The sequence below is a fragment of the Bacillus rossius genome, chromosome 8, assembly GCF_032445375.1.
Source record: "Bacillus rossius redtenbacheri isolate Brsri chromosome 8, Brsri_v3, whole genome shotgun sequence".
Classification (NCBI taxonomy): domain Eukaryota; kingdom Metazoa; phylum Arthropoda; class Insecta; order Phasmatodea; family Bacillidae; genus Bacillus; species Bacillus rossius.
In genome coordinates this window covers 17965196-17987065 of record NC_086336.1, presented here as the reverse complement: position 1 = coordinate 17987065, position 21870 = coordinate 17965196, and the positions used below count along the sequence as shown (strand labels likewise).

The 21870-nt window shown below is 34.9% G+C and overlaps 1 protein-coding gene across 7 annotated transcripts in view; it reads right to left on the bottom strand.

The window, feature by feature from the left end:
* LOC134535546 (endoplasmic reticulum junction formation protein lunapark-A) overlaps positions 1-16144 on the bottom strand; it is a 77520-nt gene extending 61376 nt beyond the window's left edge. For 2 of the 7 annotated variants that reach the window (XM_063374712.1, XM_063374714.1), the window contains exons 1-3: positions 15884-16117; positions 6810-6851; positions 3997-4184 (exon numbers count right to left, since the gene is read on the bottom strand). In XM_063374712.1, coding sequence (XP_063230782.1) covers positions 3997-4184; positions 6810-6851; positions 15884-15910 — 257 coding nt within the window. In that variant the 5' untranslated portion in view covers positions 15911-16117. Of the gene's footprint in view, positions 1-3996; positions 4185-6809; positions 6852-14518; positions 14721-15091; positions 15802-15883 lie in introns of those variants that run through there. The other 5 variants (XM_063374713.1, XM_063374711.1, XM_063374709.1 and 2 more) reach the window with 5 other exon arrangements.
* Between the last annotated feature and the right edge of the window lie 5726 nt (positions 16145-21870).

Genomic DNA, 21870 nt, shown 5'->3' with positions numbered 1-21870 from the left:
TGTTTTTCATTCTGTGCGGTTGTGTGAAATCTATTACATTTAAATAGTTTTCTTTTTGTTAAAGAATTTTTGAGAAATTTGGTTGGTTAAATTTTGTGAACACTCAATTTGATCAGCCATTATATTAAGGTAAATTGACTTTGTAGGCTTAGACATAACCACAATTTCATTAAATGTGTTTTAGTAAAGCTCGAGGAATAAGTTTGAGGTTAATAATAAGTTGTAAAGTTCTCAAGGAAAGTTCTATATATTTTAGTGATTATGAAAACAATTCCATGTTGTTTTACAGTGTTCATTACAATACCAAGGAGAGGACGAGCTGACATAGGTCATTGAAGTGATTTAAATGCACGGCGAGCTACTTCACGTGCGAACTGCACTGATGACCACTGTAGTTTGCGGAATTAACTTGGAGTTTCCGTGTTTCGCGCATGGATAACTGTATGTCGCGTGTTCGCGTGTCGGTAAAACATAATCTTTGTTTATTTATGCGCCGAAAAACAAAACGAAAAATGTAGTTTACCAGAAAGCTTTGCATAGAATGTTAACTGCATTTATCTTTCATGTAAATAAAATACATTGAATTTAATTTAAATTACAAATGAATTTCATTTAATAACCTAACCAAACCCAAACCGTACACGATGCTGCTAAAATTCTCGACCTCAATGAATGAGAGTTGGAAGGTTGATAAGGATTGATAATCGCTTATGAAGAGGTACAATCAAATTAATTTTAGGTGGTAAGAAGTTCACCGGGTCATCTAGTGCTAAATAAAATGCTAGCAAATTTAGCTCTAAAACACGGAGGAGGGTATAGCAAAGCAATATTAGAAAGCTATGACTGTTATGTCACAGCTTTGGATCGTAACACGAACGTGATTGAAAAAGCTTTTTTAAAGCTTCCGCTTTATTTGCTAAGTCTTTAGCAGCAAAAATTAATTTCAATACAATAGGTTTATTGTTTTGATATCCTGAGAGAACATAATTGAAAGATAAATTGTCTATAAGCTTAAAGTTAGACAAATTACACTCTTTAGCCAATTTTGCTGGCATGTTGCTTTCAACTGTATTCAGCAAAAAATAGATGTCACTGATATAGATGCAGTAATTGGTTTATCTAAAGAATTAAAAACTTGATAATAATCTTGATTTAGACAATGAGAATATAGGAGATATAGCATCCCAAACTGCTGTAATAAGTGAAGTTAGAAATAATCGAAACAAATATCTGATTAATCTAGCAAAAGCAATGCCAAGAATTATTAAGGAGGGTAAATATATAGGAACCGTTATTGTACCTTTCAATTGGCGGTAATATTGATGTTTATTTTAAGCCATGTGTAATGCATATTACGCTTTATTACCCAAAAGTAGATTTAAATGTAGGCGATGAGGTTAAAATAACATTTTTTCTTTGATGACAATACCGTAAAAAACAATGTTATGGAAGAAAATGACAATAATACAGCAGGGAATTAAAAGAAACATTACATGACTCAATTTCATCGTCATTGGGAGGAAAAATTAACAGTTAAAAATGCTAAAATTAGTATTTTAAATATTTTTTATGGATTGCCACGCTCCTTATAGTTGCTCGCAATGACGATAAGTTAAATAATGTGATGAAAGAAATTACTGGAAGCGAGTTAATTAAATCAAAACTTGTAGATGCTTCTGAATGTTCAGGGATTTATTGAATGTTTGATATTATGAAGCACGTTATTTATGTCGGTAAAGCTAATAATCTCAAAAAAGTCTTACTAATTATATCAAGACTGACTTAGATAACAAAAGTCTTCGGATGATTGCAAATACTTGTTTTTCTAGAGTATAGCATTACTAATTCCGAGGTTGAAGCTATACTTTTCGAAGAACAGCAAATCAAGAAATTTCAGCTGAAATTTAATATTCTTCTTATAGACTATGTCTTTTCCTTTCATAAAATTACGTTTAGATTAAGATATTCTGCAATTACTAAAATATGAAGGTAAAACTGAAAATTCTTTGGTCCTTTTGCAGTGCCTTAATTTAAATTATGTGATGAATATTTTTTTCATAATTTGATCCTTTTGTAATTATGGGTTAATTTTATCAGAAGTTTTGCACTTAGCAAAATTGTGTATCAGCTAAAAGCCAACTAATGTTGTTCTGAATTGATGTTTTTATAACTTCCCAAGTTTGTTGATATAAAATATTTTTTTTATTTATCCTCCAAGGCAAGCAAACAAACAGTGAGCTATTTGCAAACACTACAAAAAAATTACCAAAAAATTTTAAAGCATAATATTTTTAGTTGGGTTGAAGTATTTAAAACCATTTATGTGAAATTTAATGTAGAAGTATTTGTTGAAATATAACAATAAAACACTAAAAACAAGTTGTAATTAAATTTTCCACTTTTATAATTTAAATTTGATATTTGATTGAAAAATATTTTGCTGTTAGTATTCAAATTTGATTAAATCTAAAAAAAAAAAAGATTAAAAAAAAAACTTACATAATTATGCACAGCCTACTAACAATATTCCTTCAATGGTTCCCAATTACAAATTTAACTTATAAATTCCAAACAGATAACAGGTTGCTTAAAACAAGATTTGAATACACAAAACAATGATTTCAATAGAGTTAATCTGCACTCTACAAACACATTAAATGTTCTCCGAGCAAACTTCAATGTTACTTGACTACAGTTTTTTATGAATTCTGTTTTTCACACACACTGCTTATATATATATATATTTTTTTGCTATTATTGAATTCCTATTTTTTTACACTGTTCTGATATGTCTATGAGGCAATATTAAAAAAAAATTTTAGATTCACCTTTATCATTCAGCTAACATTTATATTACTTCACTACATAGTTTTTTAAAATGTATTTTCACTTCATAATTGTTGAGTTTTATGGCTGTAACAACCTACTTTGCATTAACCTAATAGTACCTAGGTCTGAAAATAGAAAACCTTATTTTCTGGCACTGACAAAAAGAAATGGAAAGATTTAAAGGTGTGATTTACTACTGGATCTGTGGTGGAGTTTTTTTTTTACTGAGAAATTTAGGAAGATGGCTTGTACATAGGAACCGCCCCAGCATTTGCCTGGAGTGATTCAGGGAAATTTGGAAAACATAAACCACACAGGGGTTCGAACTTGAATCCACCTGAATGCACTGTCAAATGTTTTGTCCTGTTGGCAAGAAACAGAGTTCTCTCACAGATTACAAACTGAATTATGCCTTAGGACACTTACGAAAATTATTGCCTGTTAACATCCATGAACAAAGAAAACATGCTATTGAAGAAATTTGTTTCAAATGTTTAGTTTTGCATCTCCTTTAAATTATTCTCATGATCAAAATGCAGGGTTCTCACACTCATGCTCTATACAATAACCCTGAATTTCCTTTTTTTTTCTTTATCTGACCATAATGTTTTCCCTATCTGGTCAATAGTCTTGCAAAAAAAACATAAATACATATAATTACAACTACCTATTATTGAAACACATGTCAAAAAATTGACACTGAAAACTGCATAATACACAGTTTGAAATGTGATCATTTCCCCCAATGCAATACAATCAACTCTGTCAATTCGTAATGTAAAACCACCATATTTAAACAAACTTTGAAACAATACATTGTAACCATGTGAATGACAATCAACATTTGATTATGCCTCAAATCACTTATTTAGTACACAGTTTATTGATTGATATTTTCTCTCGCATGTAATTAATTGTGAAAACAGATGGGTTTGAACAACACATGAATTTGTGACTAAAATACAGATTGGTTTTTAAGACATTAAAAAAACACTACTAAAACAGGAAATTATTAATCCAGTTTTGTAACTTATGACATTATCAATTTCCCTGTTTTCCAGATTTTTTCAGTCTGCAAAACACCCTTCACTGTAAGTTCACAAACCAAATGAAAAAAAAATAAATAAAATTACATTATGTCTATATTTCATACAAAAAATTACTTACAACACAGGGAATATCAGCATAGGCGTGATGTAGATGATCTGCTCCTTCAGAGGTGCCGGGAAGAAGAACAGGTAGAAAAGGAAGGCTGCTATGATATAAAGTCCGATAGAATACAATATCAGATGTCCTACTATCCTCCTCTGTCGCTGCTCTGCACGAACTCTGTTTTCTTCAATTGATTTGATTTTCTACAACATATAAAAATTAACTAAATACACAAAGTATTACAAACAAAAATCATATTATCTTACCAATTTAATTAATATAAAAGATATATGGGTGCATGGCTTCCAAACATTTTCAGACTGAACCTACAATGAAAGAGGTATAAGAATGTATAAGAATATGTACAAGTTTGCAGGTGCACAAGTATGCAAGTGTGAAATATGCCATTGATTGAGCGCTCCACTCATGATCTTTGCCTTTCCATTACCCTCTGAGCGTTACACTTTCCCAATGGACTGGATAGAGGCAAATAACGAACGAGCATGGAAACAGGAAGTCTTAAGTGGTTTACAGGTTAACTCAGAACAATAATATTGAACAATATCCTACAAAGCTGAATTCCAGCCAATAAAACCAGAGGGACTGTTTGGCTCTGAGTGTCTTACTCTGAATACGAAAAGGGAGCTGCAAGAAAGTGAAAAGATGGAAGGGAAAATTCTGCGGAAAACCTAAGAACCATGGGAAATTACAAACAGGACATGGAAGAAGAGAAGAAGATCGAGTAACTATGCAAGTACATAAAAGATTGAAATTTTGTGGTCATCTTGTGCGAATGAATGAAAATAGACAGAACAAAAAGAATTTGAACTATATTGCTGAATTAAAATTTACTACGGAGTGGATGGAAGAGGTCAAGAAGGAAGTAGGAGAGAGCGGAATCAATACAGAAGACAGGAAGAATTCAGGAATAAAATCAAAACCAAACAATTTCAGGAGAATCCATCAAAAAATATTGGCCATAACTGGTCATAACGGACGAGCAGAGATAAATAACAAGTGAAAGAATGAAGACGTTTAGAACAATAAGAAAAAATTAAATGGAAAACCTGAAGTTATACGTGGTACACATTTGGCCAATATATTTAAAAAATAAATAATAAAAAAGTATAATTTTACCCTCTTTTTTATTTGTATTCTTTTTACAGTATTACAGTTTCTAAAAAAATACCTAAAAATATCAAAGATGGAGGATATTTCTTCACCTTAATTGGAGCTGTGTGTGTTACTAGTTCTGTTGCAATGATCAAACTGTACAGCCTAAGTGAAGAGTGCATTTAATGTAGACATATTGACTTCTTGTGTAGTGATGCATCCCCAGGATGGCCAGAAAAACCCACAAACAGAATTACCTGACTTTTCCAGGTCTTTTATAATTTTTCACAATAAGTAATATTTCCATAGAAGACAAACAAGGTATCGCTGTCATAGCCACAATATTGTGATAAAGCTGTTTACAGAAAAACAAAATTCCTAACTACTATGCTTCAAAGTAATGTTTCTTACATCATATTCCAAGGCACCATCATCACAAATGGAACTATGCCTCACGTACCCATAAATATACAACTTTAAGTACCTATGCTAAAAAATTCTTGGCACACCAGCATTGCAATTAAACCCAAATACAATATGCATGGCATAGTTAATAGGTCAGCATTTGTTTAAAATCCCTGACCTAACAATTATTTCCCTGACTATACCCCAATTTTTCAGAGATTAAAACTTGCTAGGTTTTTTTCTTTTTTTCTCTCATAATGGAAACCCTGATACCAGCTGGATTAACAGGAAATGCGGCAGAAACACAAATATAACTTTAATTCAAGAAGACCCTTCCCAAGCGTGAAACACATGAAAATTTCTCTGTAGAACACATTCTATTAGTTACCTAGAGTTTTTACGTTGTCTTTAACACTGCTTCCTATTCACACCCTATTTATATCCCACATAAATAGAAACACACTTTAGAGCACATCATTTCTAGATTAACTGAAGGGGTCCATCTAGTGGTGTATTTCTGTCAGTGAAGTGGGATGATAAGAGTGATGTTCACTGGTGCTTCTAGCACGGTATCGCCTCTAAACCATAAGGCTGTGGACTTTTCTTGAATAGGACAACTATGGGATTTGAGCAGCAACCATAACCTCATATGGCTGAGAAATGAAGATAAACGTGCAATGCAAGTCTATTGAGTGCTTTCATGAATCTGTAACAGGTGTTTCATGCCTAAAAATTGTTCTGAAAACAGGCCTTTCAGCCAAGTACAGGTTTAAAGGAAATACAAATACTACTCATCCGCCCTCAGCGTATTCTTAACTTGAGCAGTTTTTTTCTCAAGCTGTGCACACCATATGGTAGGTGGCCTAAAATAAAAAATTAAGTGACAAAGTACAGTGGAGTAAACACAGGTCTTAAATGCTGCAGCAACTGGGTTTAAATCTCGATTTAGTTCCACTGAATTCAGTTGCCTTTGGTTTTTTGAATTTGTAAGGGTGAATCCTTACTGTATGCTAATTCCTTTACCAATTTCCCTGAATTGTGTTATACGTATCAATCTCTAGTGACTTCTCTGTTGGCATGACATAATGCCCAAATAAATAAAAAATAACACACAAACACTTTCTAAATAGCATTACCTTTAAAGGTTAAAAGGCCATGTATACATATATTAAATATATAGCTATATGAAATCTTAGTAGCTACAGTTAACTGGAGTTCGAAATTTTATTTACAACTTTCTACAAAAAAAACCTGGCTTACTGTCCAAATTAAAATGATGAAAAAGTACCTATTTAAAACTAAAAACTTACCTGTTCCAAACTTTCCAATATGTCCGAAGTTGGGGCCTTTTTCTGAAAGTAAAAGATAAGTATTAAATTTTTAAATCTAAAATAATCTAAAATAGATTAAAAATCATAATGCAGTATTTGCATGAATGAATCCAACATATCTGTTTGCAAGCACATTTTCCAATGCAAAAGAAATTAATTTTTCAACTAAGCTCAGCATACACCATTCACAGATATTTTGTGCTGCAAAAATAGTCATAGGATGTTTTGCAATGACTAGCCAATCAGCACTGTGTAAAGCTGTTTGTATGTCCCTGGTATTCATACTCAGGGAAGTATGAGGAATATTTATTTTAGCTATGATGTAATAAAAATATTGGTTCCATTCAGTTAAACACAGTGTAATTGACTGTGGACTTATGAACAGTATAAAGTAAAGTATTTTCTTAGTGCATGCAAAAATCACTACTACTTCAACTGTTACGACTTGCAAATTCAAGGTAGAATGAGCCTTACTCAAAATTTAGTTTCAGAATTTTACGGTACTTTCTTAGGCTGGTAATATTTTTGCACAGTAATAAACTTTGTTTCTAAAATGGGTAATTGTCCCATATCACATAGGTATCCAGTTTTATTCCTTCATTCTGATTACATGATCCAGTATCAAGGGAAAGTAAAGGGTGGGGGGGGGGGGAGGAAGGGGAGCAGATGACTGGAAGGTTTTGGGTGGTAGGTTTGAAATACCTCCCAGTTAAATAGGAAGTTAGCAATTAGACATTTAGAAAAGAAGAAGCCCGCAATCTTCATGCATTTCTGATGTATTTGGAAGTATTGAGTTATGAGGGTAGTTGTGGTATATATTGATCCCGTGTAACATGATGCTCACTTTTTTTAATTTAGTATGTTGAAAGATCCTGGCCAAACAAAGATTTTAATATCACTACAAAAACAAATGTCAGGTCTTGTGGAATTTTTTCATTCATATTCAACTTACGATCATAATTCACTGTTTTATGTCACAAGTTTTGTAATGTCCAGGATATTTTGACACACTAAATGAAAAAGCAAGCCTCATGCACCACAAGATCAATGTATAAAGGATCATTCCATTGGGATAAGGGATGATCTTGGATACATGATACCCTCAAATGAAGATAAAATATTTTACTTTAAGTGCATGCAAAAAATTCATATACAGAAGGAAACTGAAGACATTATTTTCACCGAAATAGGGTAATACCATGTTGTTAAGATCACATAAATCTTTTGTCATGGACGTATTTTTAAGTTAGTATGGCCCACACTGTAATCAACACCCAGTTTAACTCACAGAGGCTCACAATTTTGTTGCTCTGTCAGGAGTTGAGTCCCAAGAAAATCACAACAAAACTACTTTCATGAGCTAAATTCATTCTCAAAATCCCTCAACTCCCTGGAACGACTGTTACAAAATAGCAATAGATTACCCAGTTTTAATCTAGTAGAGTTACAATTACAGGATGATTGCGTTGATTTAGGAATGAAATGGAATAAATACATAATTATCAATAACTGCAAACTTTTCTTACTGTAAACCTCAAAAGCAATTTTATTTACCAAGAATCTTAATATTGTACAAATCAGTAAATAAAAAAGGCTGTTATAGTGATTTAGTTCTTCATGAAAAGCTAATCTCAAAAATTACTATTAAAAAAATATTACTACAAAAAAATTATTACCCAATACTAAAATATTAATACTTTAAAATCTATATACACACAAATTACAATATTTCTGTTAATATGGTACCAACAGCAAAAAATTACAGCTCAACAGATACCTGCTTCAACAAACTCTAAACTTCATTAGATTACCTACAATGGGCATAACTCCACTAGAATTTCATTAGAACTGTTACCTAAAATGGCCTGAGAAATAGCCCGAATTAACAATCAGTAACCACCAAACTAAAGGTTCATCATTGTTTTTTCTTTGGTACCAAAAAATTTAAAACTGCAATTGATTCACATTTCTTTGGTGAGCTCCTGATAATAGTGTATGCATCTTGTGAAATGCATTAGGTATACCGAAGTTTTCAAATTGAAAGTAATTCAAAAGTATCAAAATGCCAGCGTGTCCGCAGTAGTCACACCGTCCCGTAGTCACAGCAAATTGGCCGCCTATTACAATACCAATTTCAAATTGCAATTTATGTTAAAGTTCTGATGATTACACATTACTTGCAAACCACTGCCATAACTGGGCCTGCAATCTGTGTTCCACCTGCAGCACTGTAGTCCTCTGTATCCTGGATGAATTTTTACTCGAGCCTATAAATTGTAAAAATTCAACTTATAGTTTTCTTCGGCTGAAACTGACAACACATACGTTGAGCTTGTGTTATGAAGCTGATGGAGTACACCAAAGGCCATACTCTCACAATCTCACAATCTTATCCAACAATGTCGGCTGAAGTCGCGGCGACTGTTAACCAAATCGCGAGAGAACCATGCCCACACATTGGAGCCTCGCTCCACGCAAGTTCACTGCGACGCACACCACATTAAACTTCCTTCAGCAATCGGCGCGCAGAACGTCGCCACTGGAATTTGTTTTTTCTCTCCGCCGACAGTCTTGACGTCTATCGGGCCACACACCCACTGCTTGACCATCAGTAATTATGCTAGCTTTGCACTTCGGTTGTCTTCTGAAGATCTCAGAATAGTTTCTACAATGCTCACCACAACTACAGTTCAATTAATGTTTTCTTAGCACACGTTAAAATACTTCTACATACATTCAATTAAATTTACCTACCTAATGTTGAGCTGCTAAATATTTAATTAATACAAAATAACTGTTCTTATAACTTATAACCGAAACACATTAGCATAGGCCACATTAGCCAAAACATACAGTAAAAAGTTTTAAAGCATCAATGAAAAAAATTTGTCTGCAAGAAGAGAATCATTATAAAACAAAAAAAAAAAATCCATTGTTAATTCTGTTTCTAACAGTGGCGGTGAGAAGAAAAAAAAAATAATCAGTGTTTTATATACTACTACTTAACTTTAACTAAAAGGTTGATAGTATAAAGGAGTTCCAAAATAATGTACAAAGAGCTATAAGGATTCAGCTTTATCCATTTCTAAAACATATCTGGAGTTTTCTTTTAGTAATAAATTTATTAGGCTACTCCCAATTTCTGTATCATACACACCCTTTCAACTACATATTTCATATTTTGGCAGTAAGAATTGAAAATTCACTTGTGGGGAAAAAATGTTGTAAAGTAGTGGCTCATTGGAACAAAATGTGAAAAATACACTCAATAAATTTTTTTAGCAACAAGAATTAATTAATACTATGTCTATTGAAAAAGCCAATACAATTTTTCAATTTGTTTTTCACCCGTAAACAAGTCTTTTTTAGACTGGTTCTTTTTTTTTGACGTGATAACGTCTTATAAATCGATGAATGCCGGCTGCATTCACGAAAAAGCATGACCCATTGTCACGTTCCGCCTGAGCCGAGCGTGCAAGAGAGAGCGCGGAACAAGTGATAGAGAGGCACGATCGGCCTAAGCGTTCGGCTTGTGACGCATCTCTCTCTCTCTCTCTTCCACTCACGTTATCACGTAAAATTATCATCCGTAAACCGACTTTAATGTTTTAATACAGTGTTCACCATATCAATATCATAATAGGACAATATGGGAAACTAGCCAATTAGCATTGATGAAGCAAGGGACAATTTACAGCATTTCTTTCAAGCTTATTTAGACTCGATGCCACTACTGTAAACTAGTTTCATGCACTTAAAAATGTAGGTACACCATGCACCACCAGGTTCGGTAACATCACGTGTCTCGTGAATTTCTTACCAGTTTTCCATACTGACAATATTGTAGTCATAATTTAATGTAGTCATAATTTTTCTTAAATATTCAAACAGGATGTGCCAACTGATTAAAATATTTATATATAAATAAAATTAACATTAGTAAAATAATTATTTGATTTAGTGTGTTTAATTTTATTTGTTTTGTAATAAAGAGATTTTATTGCTATGCTTATTTGTTTTCATGTATTTATTAGAGGTTTAAATGTATGAAATTTTGGTAAATATGTAGGGTAACGGTATATGCGAAAAAAAATGCTAAAAATCCAAAAATACTTTTATTCTATGCTCTTTCACTTCCTCTTTTCAAATCAACCGGCGGAGATAAGAAATTCCAAATACTTTAGGAGACATGTAATTTTTTAATTTTGAACATGTAGAGTAGCGGTATTTGCGAAAAATAATTCTAAAAATCTGAAATTACTTTTATTATATGCTCTTTCACTTCCTCTTTACATTAAAACCGGCGGAGATAAGAAATTCCAAATACTTTAGGAGATATCGAATTTTTAAATTTTCATCATAATACCTGTGAATTCAGGCGGCCACCATTGTTTCTTGTTTACGAGACGAGTATGATTTTTTTTCCCGCGACGTAGGTAAACGACTACATTGTTGCTTGTTTAGGAGTATCTATTAAAATCTGAAAATACTTTTATTATAGTTATGTTATGTTAGCTACATTAAAACACTTTAAAACACTATGGACGGTTAGTTAGATTAGTATAGCTACATTAAAATAAACAGAGAAATATAAATATTAATAAATAAACCCGAGGTTGGCCGAAGGTAAATGGTTCGGGTGTAATCGGGAATGGCAGAACTTTATGTGCGTCTTGATTTACCGTTCGTGAATGCCTATTTAATTAAAATGGTCGATTAGGTCAGGTCAGTTACATTATTAATACTTTCAAACTAAGCAGACATTAAAAATAATATAAATTAATTTTAATGGTTGTTTAGTTTTAAAGTATTTATAATGTAGCTGACCTGACCTAACAAACCGGGACAAAGGATGAACAGTAGGAACTCACATAATTTTTTTTTTTTACTTATTACTTGCACAACAAATAAAACATTAAAATTTGAAACGTTAAAAACTCACATACGTTAGAGGCGGGTACCATTCCTTTGCCATTAGTAGAAAATGATGTAGTCGTTATACCTACGTCGCGAAAATAAAAAAGTCATAAACGTAAACTAGCAACAATGGTCGGTATTGTGATGGAAAATAAAAATTCAATATCTCCTAAAGTATTTGGAAATTCTTATCTCCGCCGGGTTTATTGAAAAGAGGAAGTGAAAGAGCATAGAATAAAAGTATTTTCGGATTTTTAGCATTTTTTTCGCATATACCGCGACTCTACATATTTACCGAAATTTTAAATATTTGGATCTATATACTAACTGAAGTACCGTGGAATGGGGTTACTTTGATCAAATGTCCCCTTTGTTCTCATTTCCATATAAAAAGTATTTTATTTAAGGGAATTAAATAATTATTTTTTGGTGTAGCCATACAAGTACTTTTTATTAAAATTTAGTTATTCACTTAATTAATATTTTTTTCAATGATACAGCTTATTAAATGTGTGATCAATGATACACCTGGTTTGGGGTTACTTTGATCACTATGAGGTTAACTACACAGAAAGTAAGGTTAAAGCCTATGGAGTAGATCAAAGTAACCCCCATGAGAATATCTTTGATAGTTTCTTCACAATATAATTTTATGTCGTGGGGGTTACTTTGATCACACACTTCAGCGAAAGTAAAGATTTGATTTTTATTCTACTTTTTCTATACAAATATATAAAAATCCATTATCATTACAACTGCAATTCAATGTTCTTTCATATCCACTTCTGCTGCAAACTGATTGCCCCAATGTTCAAAATATGTGGGGTTGGTAATAATCCTCAACTGTCGTTTTTTTATCGATGCAATAATGCTCTCCACTGTCTTAACTTCTTCCTAATAGCCACAGTTTCTATCTTAGCTCAAAATGCCATTATAATTAACTTCCTGCCAACACACAAACATACTGTATGAAAAGTTTTATTTTGTGGTGCTTCACATAAGATATCCAAGGCACACTGTCCTACTTTCAGATTAATTATGTATTCCATGAATGCTGGAAAATAAAACATAGAACTAGCATAACATTACGAATATCTAACAAATGAAGACATAGTTTAACTTTCTTTCACATCCACCACTGCTGCAAAGTCATACAGTACTCTTTGCCCTGCGATATGAATTTTTGGAATTGGTAAATATCCGAGAATATCTTCTTTTGTAATGCTTGAAATATCATTCTCCATTGCCTTGAACAATTTCTTCCCATTATCCACACTTTTCATTCCCATTACCTTAATATCCATATTATTGACTTCCTGGATGATACATGCATACCTAAAAACAGTTTTTTTTTCGTGATCCTCCGTAGAATTTTACCAGGGCATACTGGCCAGGACAAATAGTATCATCACTTAAGACTGGTTCCAAAAAAACCTCCTCTTCCTCACAGTGCTCATCACTTTCACTCCCACTAGAAGACACCAATTTCTCGTTGTCATCACTATCTTCCGAAGAGCTTGCTACTACACTTTTGCCAGGTGTGACAGTGAGTTTCTTCTTTCTCGGAATCCTGACAGGTCCACCTTCTCTCTGTTTTCGTAGGAATGCCACCAAACTTTCATTTATTCCTTTCTGGACATCATCAGGATTGGCATCCAAAGGAAATTTGCCCAGAACATAATTAGGGTTGAAAGGTGCAATACCGGTAGCTTTAAATCCACTGACCAGATTTCTCGACACACCATTCTTTATGTAAGTGGGATTTCTGGGCACCACACTGTCCATCTTCTGGATTGCTGAAGTCAAAAGTGATGGGAAAACATGTTTGGGTAGCACACCTACTCTCGGATGATTTTGTTTCCAAACTGTCAGCTCATGACGCCATGCTACTTTGAAGGCACGGAAGAAGGACACATCTAACGGCTGACATAGATGTGTAGCATTTGGTGGCAAACAAACAAAATGAATATTATTCACCTTGCATAATTGTAGGACATTTTCATTGAAGTGGGAGGAGAGATTATCACCAATTAAAATAACTTTTCCTTCCAACCTTTTTGCATGAGGTAGAAATGTGTAAATAAACCAATCATGGAATGTAGCAGAATCAATCCAACCATGCTTGGTTCTGTTGTATCGAAAGCCCCTCGAGCAACATGAATCTGAACAGCAAGGTTCACCTTTCAACCCTCCTTCTTTCCATGTGTCATAAATTCCTTCACTCCTATAAATAATGTATGGTGGCAACAGTATTCCGGAAGCAGAACCACACATCAATACAGTTGTTGCAGACTTAGAGTGATTGCAGATTTTAACTGGATATTTTACACCTCTTCTGTAAATTCCCTTCATCTTACCAGGATCGTCAAAAACATTGGAGTCGTCATAATTGAATATGTTACATGGTGGAACATCCTTCAGAGTTTCATCAAGATTTTTAAAATACTCCTTAAGTATTTCCCGGGAAACTTCTGCCTTTGAGGTTTTTAAATTTGATGCCATTCTTTGGCCTACTTTATCTTTATGTCGCTTTAATAAAGACAGGACCCAATCCTTTCCAGGCACATTATTCTGAAATCTTGGTTCAATGCGCCCTTCAAGATCTAAATGCATTTTAGTAAACATCTGCACATCTTGGACACTCAGTGGAAAACCCCAGTCACTACACGTAAGAAGCCCATTAATAATAGCCAGTTCTTCAATTTCGGAAAACACTATTCTTCGCCCAGGCTTACCTCCATGCTTTCCATTAAACTTATTGTGTAAAGTACCATAAGGAATGTTGAACTCCCTTGAAGCTTGGCGTAACGACATCTTATTATCAGCAACTGCTTCTAAAGCCTCTTCTAACTTCAATTCTGTGTAGTTTTGGTAGCACCTAGATCCTAACTTCCTTTTATAATCACGAGGCATCTTGCCTGTTTTGGCTTGAACTTATGAAAAAAAGCCCTGTAGCCAGATTAAAGTTGGAACCTGAAAGTAGATACCATACCAGTACATAGACATTCTTATTTTTACCACACCCAGTTCTTGGTAATACTATTTTACTATTTTTATTTTAGAAGCCTATTTGTTTCGTTATTTTAACATTGAACAAAAATATGTGTAATAATGCTTACATGGTTTAAATATTATGTTTACAAAAGTACAGTAAGTAGGTACAATTTGTACTTGTCTTCAAACTAAAGTGATCAAAGTAACCCCACAATAAATTATAGGTTATAATAAACATATGGGTATGCATAAATTTGTACAAACCACAAAACTATAACATATATACCATACATTAAACATTTAAACTCTTAAAACAGTGAGAACAAGCTAGCAGTATTTACAATACTTACACTTTTTGGGACAAAAATTAATGTATGAACTGTCTCCCATCAACAAATAGGCATTCCATTAAAAAAACAAAAACAAAATGGCACCAAGAAATGTTATTATGGCCTAGAAAATACTTGTGCTGCCATCTACTATGAAAGTAACATTGCATTCAACTGTTTGGCAATGTTATGGAGCCAATTTAAAATCAGTAGCACCTGATCAAAGAAACCCCTCAATATCAAAGTAACCCCATTCCACGGTATCCAATTTTGCATGGTTTTAAGAATAGTAAAAAGTATTCATTTTAGGACAATAGACAATAGGGCAATTTCATTTCATGAGGCCAGGGACCTTTCTCTTGTTTTGAAGGTCTCAAACTCTGAGAAAAAAACCAAAACCAAAGACAAACTTATTTTCATCAGTTACTTTAGGTTTTCAAAACTGATACATTTAAACTTTACTCCAAACTGATATTAACATAAAAAATTGAAATGTCATTTTGTCTTTGGATACTTATGAGAGTGGCTGAGGTGGGTAATGTTGCATTTTATAAACATTATAAAAAGGAGATTTGTTTTTAGTGTGAATTTATATGATGTACATTGAATAAAACTGTAGTTAAACTGTTTTGCGAAAAGGAAAATTTTAAGGTCTACCAAATTAAAAACAAGTGAATACTGATAGAAAATAATTTGTTATAGCATTAACTGTAGAATCTTTAATTAATAAATTTTCCAGAAGCTAGTGAACTTTTAGTTTTCAAAAAATAAGCTATGATAAGATTTGCTGAAATAAAAAGATAAATATAATACCTTAAATCTTGAAAATAGCACCCCCATTGCAGGAAACAATATTGACTTATAAAATGTGACTCGTAGCGATAATAAAAAAAAACAATTTCAACCAATTTTTCACTACTTTCATCCTATTAGCTACAAATCATTTCTTTTCCAATTTTCAAACCACTTTCAGGATAATATAACTAGTAACAGCAATCAAAAATTTAAACCCTTTCTTTAAAAAACAAAACATAAACAAGTAACAAGTACATCGATCATAGACAACAAACACATAGAAGAAAGAAGAATAGAAAGTGTAAGACATTTTTCACCTGTAATTTTTCTCTATTTTTTTAAATTTCATTTTCATTTATATTACCTTAATAGTACATTATTGAGTATACAGATTGATCTACGTTTTTTATTGCAAATTTTAAGAAGTAAAAATTTAATTGAGAATGGCTAGCGTGTTTATCGTTACCAATTTTCGTGAAACTACAAAAGTGAGTTTTTGCGCATCTATCTTTGTCTCTGTCTAAAAAATTAAATGATGTAATTATGGAGAGAACTGGTATACGGCAATTTGTGGTTAATAGTGGCCATGTAATTTCAAACACTGATTATTAAAATAACTATAGTATCTACCGTAAAAAGGGATTACTTTATGACAGGTGGGTTGACTTTGTGAAAATCAGTCATAAGAATAAATTGGCGCTCAAATAGATAGAAATTTGATTGTAGCTGTTTCAGAATTTGCGCTGTAACCTGGTGAACCAGCATGGAAAAGTTTGGAATATACCCTATACTTCAATTCTTAGTGTTTACATATTTTGCAAACTTTATGCTCTGGCGATGAATGTTGGCATGTATATGTAAAACTGGGTATTTTGGTGTACTATTACATGGTAATAGCACAGACATCTTCGTGTTTATTAAGATATCTGCTATGAATGTTTAGTAAATATTTCGCCTTATGACAACCATAAACTTTTCATCTGTGGAACTTTAATAATATTAATATTTTTTTTTCTTTCATCTGCATTGTTGTAATTTTCGTTAATTTTTTTTTACCGTTTATTTTTTTATTCTGACCATCTGTTTAATTTGTAAATTCAATTAATTTTATTCTAGTTCCTTACCGTATTGTTGTAACCAAAGGCCATGAAAGGATGTTATGAACCATATATATTGGGTATACACGTATCTCAGCCACACAGGAACAGGAAGTAACTTAAAAAAGTGTGATTTTTGGCGTTACTACGTGTAGGCTAAGGCCTGACGCCTGAACAATTAAAATTATTAAAAATATGAGTTTAGGGTATCGTCGGTTGTGTACATTAATGAAATTGTTACAACTAAATATCTTAACGAACTGTAAGTAATATTTACTTGGATTTAAAGCAGTTATGCCAAGTATAAGCCAATTTAAGAATTGCTTAGCTAGGGACGCCATAATTAAGCAGTGTCGCCATTGTTCAAGGCTTAAGCGGCCAGTATAAATTTGCTTACATGCTTATAAATACGTGAGATTTCTAGCCAAACAAACTATATTGTTGCAAAAGTTGATAAAACTGAACTTCAATTAGATTGTGTATATAACATAATATAAAGAGAAGTAATTCTACTTAGACACCCAGAAGTCCTACTTTTAAGATAATCGTACTCCCGCTGAACTAAAGCCGTGTAATTCTATTTAAAATAGAATTTAACTTGATATTAAACTCTCTAATTTTTAACTCACTTTGAAATCATTTGATTTATGAACGATATAAATTTTGAAACAACTACTGGACTTAATTAAATCATTTTTGAACTTTTGGGTGTGATCTGTGCCAACATACATCCTAAGACATTTGAACTGCAAATAATCTCCAGGAAAGATTTGTCACAATATAAATTAAGAATTTTTAAGTAAATTCATATTTTATTGTTGAGTATTAAAATTGTTATAACTCCACCAACCTTAAATTCTTATACACACTTGGAAAGGATGAATATATACATTTCTTATAATATTTTCAAACTTACAAAAGATTCCTAATTATATCGTTGAATAATATTGTTAATTTTCATATGTATCAAGAGTCAGGTTCAGGTTATGTATGTCAGTGTATGTTTATTATTGAAAGTGTTGCTGTGTTATGTTTACTATCTATGGTTCAAACTATTAAACTTCAGATTTTTCACCACTCTTTAAATAATCAATTTCCTATCCACATAATATACAAATTTCTTACTCCATAATTAAAATACTATATATTTCCATAGTAAACTACAGATTGGATTCGTCAGTTGTTACCGTCTACTATTGTTTATTTGTTAGAGCATTGTTTCTAAGGTTTTTATGCAATGTTATATTATTAAGTTTACGAAGGTATCAACAACACAGTACCTACACTTTTTTCCTCCACCCTGTACTGCCTTCTCTCCCTACTTCAACAATAAATTAAAGAAAGAGAGAGATAGAATTATTAGTGTAACAAAGGGAGGTGCAGAACAGAGGAAGTGGCGCCGCAACGTGTGGGGCTCGAAGAGAATCCCTAAGTAGACTACCTCTCCAAGGTAAAAACACAAGATGTCTGTTAATAAGACCTATGAATTGAGGAGTCGGTCAGAGCTCAGCAACAACCTGGAAGATCTCTCAGAACACGACAGTATACAGGAAGGATATGAGCCTGTATATCAACTGGTAATGGAGGTACAGCCTGAACCCAGCACACCAGAAAGAAATGAATGTCACAGAGAGAGTGGGACAGCTACAGCCACACCTACAGCTGCAGCTGAAGATGAGCAAGCAGCGAACATGACTCACACCACCACACCGACCGAGAACCTGCAGTCAACTGAGTGGTCTAGCATTATGTTGTTATTACAGAACGTGGCAACTATAACAAACCGGTTGGACGACAACGTGGCAGCTATCACCACCCGTTTGGACGCCAACGCTCTGGACAACGCACAGAACATGGCAGCTATCACCAACCGTTTGGATAACAACGCACAGAACGTGACGCAGCTTACTGAGAAGATTGACGGAGTCAGAGGTCAGCTGGACGCAAACCTTTGCGAGTTGAAGAGTGAACTCAACACCAGAATAGAGGTTCTAGATCATCAGCTGCAAACAGGCCTCAGTGACCTGGAGGGACGTTTGGATGCCAGATTACAGGAACAATGTCAGTCGGTGGGACAGCTGGCCAACCAGGTACTGACACAACAAGAAAGAGTTGAGAACTTGGAGTCACACACTACCTCCATGATTCGATCAATGGAACTGGTAAGAATAGAGGGGCGAGACCAGTCACAGCTACTCCAGCAGAGACTCGCACATATAGAGGAGACAGCAGTCACTCTGCAGTCACGAATGGAAACAGTAGAGTCAGGGGCAAGATCAGCCGCTGAACAAGCTGCTCAAGCATGCACCAGCTCACTACAAGAACAGAGGCAACTGAGAGGGGAGGAATTACATAATCGGATGACAACTGCCAACTCCTCCAGGACAGAGCTACCCAACCTACAGCCTACCGTGACTGCCAGTTACCCTTCACCACCAGCCCCAGTGGTTACCTCAAATGCCACACCACCTCATCAGACCCCATCTTGCAGTACTTCACATCTTGATCAGGTGGCTCTGATACATCACCCAGCCAAACATTGGGCTGAGGCTATGCCTACGTTCTCTGGCAAATCCTTAGAAAATCCAGTTAGGTTCCTCAACAAATTTGAGGAATATGCCCGAACCTTTGTACTAAGTGACAATGATAAATTGAAGTGTTTGAACGTAGCCCTTAAAAGTACTGCCTTTTTCTGGTGGGAGTTGCAAAGCCTGCACATCAAATCCTACGAACAATTCAAAGAAAAATTTAGATCCCAGTTTTGGAATCTAAAGGTACAAGGGAATTTGAGGGCCCAGCTACACTCCGACAGATTCGACAGTAGGAAAGGGAGCAGTCTGGAGGCGCACCTTTCATCAATGTATGAGCGCACCAGATATTTAGACATTACCATGTCAGACGATGAATTCATCGCAACCATGCTGACACAACTCCCTATCGCCTACCAAATACAAATGTCGGGACATACCTACAAAGATGTTACTGAGTTTAGGGACCATGTTCTGGCTGTAGACAAACTACAGAGATTACAGCGAGGTCAAGGTGCTAGAGAGGAATCTGAAAGAACACCTCACCAACCACCCAGTAAGAATGTGCCAGTGCACAATTACTGGCAGAACAGGACCAAACAGGACCAGCAGGCAAACGTGCACACCTTGACGTGGGAGAGTACAGTCAAGAGTGATGAGGACCACAACCAAGGGCATCTCGCTAAGAAACAAAAGGGCAAGTATACCCATAAGAATAGGCATAACAAGCCCTACAACAAGACTATCTGGTGGTCGAACAAACATGCCTGTAGTGATGGTGAGGATGGCCACCACGGCCAGCGCTTGGGTAAAACATCTGTTGAACGGCCCCCCAGGAAGGTCACGTACCCCCATCGTTATGCAGATTCAGATGGTGAGGCTGACTACCGTCACCAGAGTCAATGCCAATTTTACGCTGACTATACTAGGGGTAAACATGACTTCCGCCAGCCACATCTCAAGAACCCCGCCAGCCCAGACAGAAGCGGCAGACCACCGAGTCATCACAGCTCGTCTGGCGGCATACAAACTCATTTTGCATATCCACCACCCTCATTCTCATCACAAGAACAGTTCCAGCCACAACAAGGCTATTTTCAACGTAACGCACCGGTGAATCCTGCTGCTGCAGAGTTTCAGGCAGCAGTAAACAGGGCTGCTAATGGTCCAAGTAATTGGACAGGGCCTAACCCAGCAGGTTCAGCTGCCCAGCAGTGCAGCCAGAACAACCAGGATAGAGTGTTAAACTAGAACGGGTCAGGTTTGCATCGCCCCGAACTCATACCCGCTATCCAGAGCCTACATGTCACCCCTTATGAAGCTCTGTATCTGGATAGATCGGTGGCGATCGACCCGCTCTATATGCCCAAATTTGACAAAGAAACCGATTACGAAGAACTACCCACAGGCAGTGAGGTAGAACATCTGATCAACAGTCGCCTACAGTCTGAGGCACAAGCAAGGCAAAGAAGGAAGAAGGCTTCGAAAGTCAAGCAATTTAACATAGGAGAGCTCGTATTATGCAGGAGTGCAAGTGTGAGCAAGAAATGGGACAAAGTCACCAAGAAGTTGTTCTTGCTGTTCAAGGGACCCTATGTGGTCACAGACAGGATACATAACAACTGCTATGAGTTGGCAGACCCTGCCACCAACCACAGCATAGGCAGGTATAACCTAACCCAGCTAAGGGCCTACCACAAGCCTATGGTCCCACAGTAACAAGTGTTATTTGCTTGTGTCAGCTACTACAATAGTGTTTAATGGTTTTTTTTTCTTGGGGAATTAAGTAACAATATAAGTGCACATGTTACCTACACTGCGCAGTCCTATGTAATCAAGGAATTGCACATCAAGCACTGTAAGTGTGTGAAGCTAAATGTTTTGTGTCCAAGTCAGGACCTGTGCTAGCCAAGGTTGTACGGTATGCTGTATTTGTTAGTGTAAGGAAATGCACTAGTCTGGTTGCCTGATGAGCTTAAAACCAGTGTGTTGTCTCGTGACGGTCTAAGACTAAGGCTCTGCCGCACTGGGATTTGTTGTACAGCACTAACCTAGGGTTATTATGGTACCGTAATGTATGGCTATGGCATAACCTAAATGGGTATGAAGCTTCGGTGACACATGTGAGCAGGACTAGATGTCTACTAACAGTGTAATCATGTTGTTTACTCTGAAGAAAAAAAAAAACCTACTGATCCACTATAGTGTGAGCTAACCAACCTAACAAGAGTGACTACTATGTGTTAATTTTTTTTTCGCCGACCAGCTGTGTGACTCCTAAGCAGTACATGCACATTGCGTACTACAAGCACAAGAACACTTGCAACTACTAAGCCATGCACACTCTAACTGCTAGTTACCTGCAGATATGATACTCCTT